Below are 3,834 nucleotides of genomic sequence, written 5' to 3' on the forward strand. Positions count from 1 at the left end.
TTCAAGAGCGGTCCTTGACAGCACAGTTGACGAACTCACTACGTGAGGTCAATCGCGTTGCTCATTGTCAGGAAAACATCGCCCTGGTGGTGTGTCTAGTTCAGCGCAGGGCCAGCCTGGATGTACTGTGCGTTTGGAGAGCGGTAGAGAGGACCCGTGACGTCCTTGTTTGGGGTCGACGGATGTGTGTCGCTGTGCAGGTGCAGCGTGTAGGGGCGGTAACCTGTCAGTCAGTACCGCATGAGAGATGGCATGGTATCCAGCAGAGACACAACACGCTGAATTGCTTGGGCATCAATTCCGTTCTCTGGCTGTGTGAGCCACCCGCGAACCGTGGCATCCAATGCCTGTTAATCCCGGATCACAGGGAGGAGTGACATCGAGCCGACTGATGCTGTTTGGTTGTGCTGGAGCCAAGCCCGCCAGTCGCCAGTCGTGCTTTCTGGGGTTGTGTCTCCTGCTGCAGTGATTCTGGCAAGAGCGCGCGTTACGCGCTGTGCGACTAGTGGTGTTTCTGTGCTGTGTATATAGGAATGCGTGACTCGAGACGCGGGGTGTGCCACTTCCGGCATGAAGCCTGCCGATGTGACGAAGATGACAATAGTGACGACTGCGAATTTTCTGGTCTGGAGAGGCTGCTGATTATTCACATCGTCCATTGTGGTACTCATGTCGCCGATGCTGTGGTGTGCATCACCACCTTGACGAGCGGTGTAGGCAGTAGCTGTGGAAGCTAGCCTTTCATAATGCATTGATTTAACGACAATCGTTCGCGTCGACCTTGATGACATCAGCACGCTGTAAACAAGTGGGGTGCTGTGAATGAGGTCAGTGCCGCCTTGGTTTTTTGTGTGGGTCAAGGGAGTGTCTGGTGCGACGAACTCTGTGTTCGGCAATCGGCCTGATGGTATTCAAAGCTTCATGTTTCAGGGTCGGGTGCTTCTTGCCACTGCCTAGGAACAAGACGTAGGAACATTACTGTGCCTGGATGTGTGGATGGTGTGGGTTTAGTAAATTATCGAGCAGCACCTTGAAGTACAGCTACCTTGTTACGACGTCCCCCCCCAGCTATTTAGTACTATTTATCCCTTCCGGAGAAAATTGGTTATCTTTAATCTCCGGCAGTTGACCCCGCTACGAGCTGCAGTCGGGGAGATTTCTTGTGTCTTACCTGCTAACCGAGGATGAGCGGAATCGACATCGAGTCGAATGTTGTATTGTGTGTGTGAAAACGGTGGAATCACGCCCACCAGTTGCTGTCCCCGACGACGCCGACCCGATTGATGAGATGCGTCTCTCAAACGCATAACCGGCTCAATGTTTAATTCGTATTGCGTGCCCTGAGTTTGACAGATGGAGTGGGTCCAATGAGTCGTTGACCATTCTAAATCGTGGATGATGTCGAGATGATGAGGACAGTAGTGTTTTGAGGACCGGGGTTTGGTGTCGCGGTACCTCGATTCGCTGTATGGAAGGCGGGATTTTGTCGGCGGTACGGCGGTACATATGAGGACCTCGACGTTGGAGGAGTTGTCAGCAGTAGCTGTGTGTTGGGACAGTGCCACTTTGTTGGTACTTGTGGGTGAGTCGAGCGCCGGCGAGGAGGGACTCTGTGTTAGGTCACGGGCCGACGCCAGATGTGTGACTTTCTGTGGTTTCGGTCGCGTGTTGCGTGTTGCTGTGTAGAAGCGAAGAGTAGGAACGCTGGCCTTTGTGGCGGTTCAACGGCGGCGTAGGAAGGGTGTCCAGGAGAGGGATCGTTTGCTGAATGGCATGGGTGTTGTTTTCGTTCGCTGGTTGTGTGGACCACCCGCGATTCACTGCATGTTCCTGTCAGAAACGGATGACGGGAAGGAGTGAGTTCGAGGCGTGAGACGGTGTTTGGTTGTGGTGGCCGTGGAGCCCACAGCACCAGCCGTGGCGGCGTAGTCTCGGTCGCGACGGTAAGACTGTTAGGAGCGGGGGTGCCGGACTGTCCAACTGGTGGTGCGCATGCAGAATACGCAGGGCGGTTTGGCGAGAGGCGCGCGGTTTGCATTTGCAGATGTGAAACCGGCTACTGTGATGGAGGTAGCATCGTTTCAGGTATTGTCGTTTGCTACGCCTGTAGATGGTTCACACCCTGCGTGGAGTCATTTATCTCGGTGATGCTGCGATGTACATCACCTCGTGAAGGATCGGGGGAGGCGAATGTTGTGGTTGCTACCGTTTGATAGTGGATTTGTTCAACAGCGATCCGTGGCAGCGCGGTTGATGACGGTAGCACGCTGACATCAAACGCGTTTATGCATGTTATATTACTGACTCCCCGGTGCTGTAGCTGAGTCTGCAGGATGTCAGCGCGGGACATCTATGTTTTCGGCAGGCAGTTGAGATCGTATTGGATGCCTCAGTTTTGGGGGTCAACTCGTGTGTGTCACTGTACAGGAAACGATTGTAAGGACAGTATCCCGTCAGGACGTGTGGCAGATGTGTTGGCACGCATGGCGGGAAGCGGGGCAGTTTGCTTTACTGTGTGTGCGTCGTTTTCCGTCACTGGCGTTTGTTGGCCAACCGCGACTGGCGACAGTTGGAGTCTACTAACACTGGATCAAGAGGACTGATGTCGAGTAGATTGTCAATGTTTGGTTTTGCAGGGTGTGAAGCCAAACCCGCCAGTGGTGCGCTCCATCGTTTTCGCTATGGTGGCTCTGTAAAAAACGTCTGTAACGGTCTGCCCTACCAGTGCTTCTGCGCGTGCTGACTGTACAGGGCTGAGTGGGGCGAGGTGCGTGGTGTGCATTTTCAGGATTGATGGAGGTCCATGTGAAGCATGTGGCAACGATTCAGACATTGCCATTAGTTGCGCCTGCAGGTGATCACACTGAGCAATCATTCACCCGTGTCGGCGATACTGCAATGTGCATCACCATCTCGAGGTGGTGTTCAAGCAGGAGTTGTGGCCGATAGAGTTTCATAGTGGAGCACCTCAATAGCAATGGTTCACAGCGCATTTGATGACTGCACCACGCCGACATGGAACGCGTAGCCATGTATCAGGACACCGCCACCTTGTTGGTATATGTATGTCAAGCCAGTACCAGCGGCGACGAACAATGGGATGCAAACTCAGCGCTCATCACATTCGCTGCATCCCTTCTGATGCTCAGGCATTGCCCTTCGCTGTTTAGAATCATCAAGTAGGAACATTACTCCGTGTGTTCTATAGAGGTTGTGCGTGCATGGTTGCACTGGCTGAGCCATGACACGGCAGGGGACGCCTCAGTGAACGGTTCCTCCCAACGTCCCCGTGATCGGTGTGAGGATCTCGCGTCTTACAAAGGCCCACGAATGAGGGAACCCTGTGGGCGCCCATCACCAATGTAGTACTGGGGCACACTGACAAAACGTCTACGCCCGCGCATGTGACGGGACGTTTTGTCCGGAAACCATCGGGCAAGTCATCAACTGTTTCCTCTCACGAAAAAGAAAAAGAAACGTAATGTCTTGTTCACATGAACCAATCACCAGCGAACGCTGGTCTGTGTGCAGCTGCAATGTTGAAAGCGGAGGAGAATGCAGCGGCGTCTGCGCGTTGCTTGAGATGGCGGCTCGGGTTCAGAGCTGGACTCCACTAATAGTATTTTTCACTCTGGTTTTTGTATGTCATACGTTTCGAGAGTGCGGGTGTGTGGCTATCGCCAAACCCGTGTGTTCGCCTTGGCTGGCAGGATATCTCCGCTCAGCCTCGACCAGGGGCATCGATGGGCCTCTTTACCCCTTGACGAGGACCCTAATCTGTTCGGGCGCAGCAGGGGTGTTTTCGGTAGTGCCAATGCGTCTGCGACTATAGCT

The 3,834-nt window shown here is 53.8% G+C and overlaps 1 protein-coding gene across 1 annotated transcript; it reads left to right on the plus strand.

Moving 5' to 3' along the window:
• The first annotated feature begins 355 nt into the window (after nucleotides 1-355).
• Nucleotides 356-3,400, plus strand: TGME49_244940 (hypothetical protein). The gene is made up of 2 exons (XM_018780740.1): nucleotides 356-1,695; nucleotides 2,428-3,400. The coding sequence occupies exons 1-2, from the start codon at nucleotides 1,638-1,640 to the stop codon at nucleotides 2,601-2,603; spliced, it is 234 nt and encodes a 77-aa protein (XP_018637576.1). The 5' UTR covers nucleotides 356-1,637; the 3' UTR covers nucleotides 2,604-3,400.
• The last annotated feature ends 434 nt before the right edge of the window (nucleotides 3,401-3,834 follow it).

The sequence above is a fragment of the Toxoplasma gondii genome, chromosome VI, assembly GCF_000006565.2.
Source record: "Toxoplasma gondii ME49 chromosome VI, whole genome shotgun sequence".
Taxonomy (NCBI): Eukaryota; Apicomplexa; class Conoidasida; order Eucoccidiorida; family Sarcocystidae; genus Toxoplasma; species Toxoplasma gondii.

Bases quoted from the DNA above. Each gene is read 5' to 3' on its own strand.
- TGME49_244940 (XM_018780740.1), top strand. From the start codon at position 1,638: ATGTGTGACTTTCTGTGGTTTCGGTCGCGTGTTGCGTGTTGCTGTGTA. The intron at 1,696-2,427 runs GTAGGAACGCTG...GTCACTGTACAG, and splicing joins TTGCTGTGTAGAAGCGAAGA to GAAACGATTGTAAGGACAGT.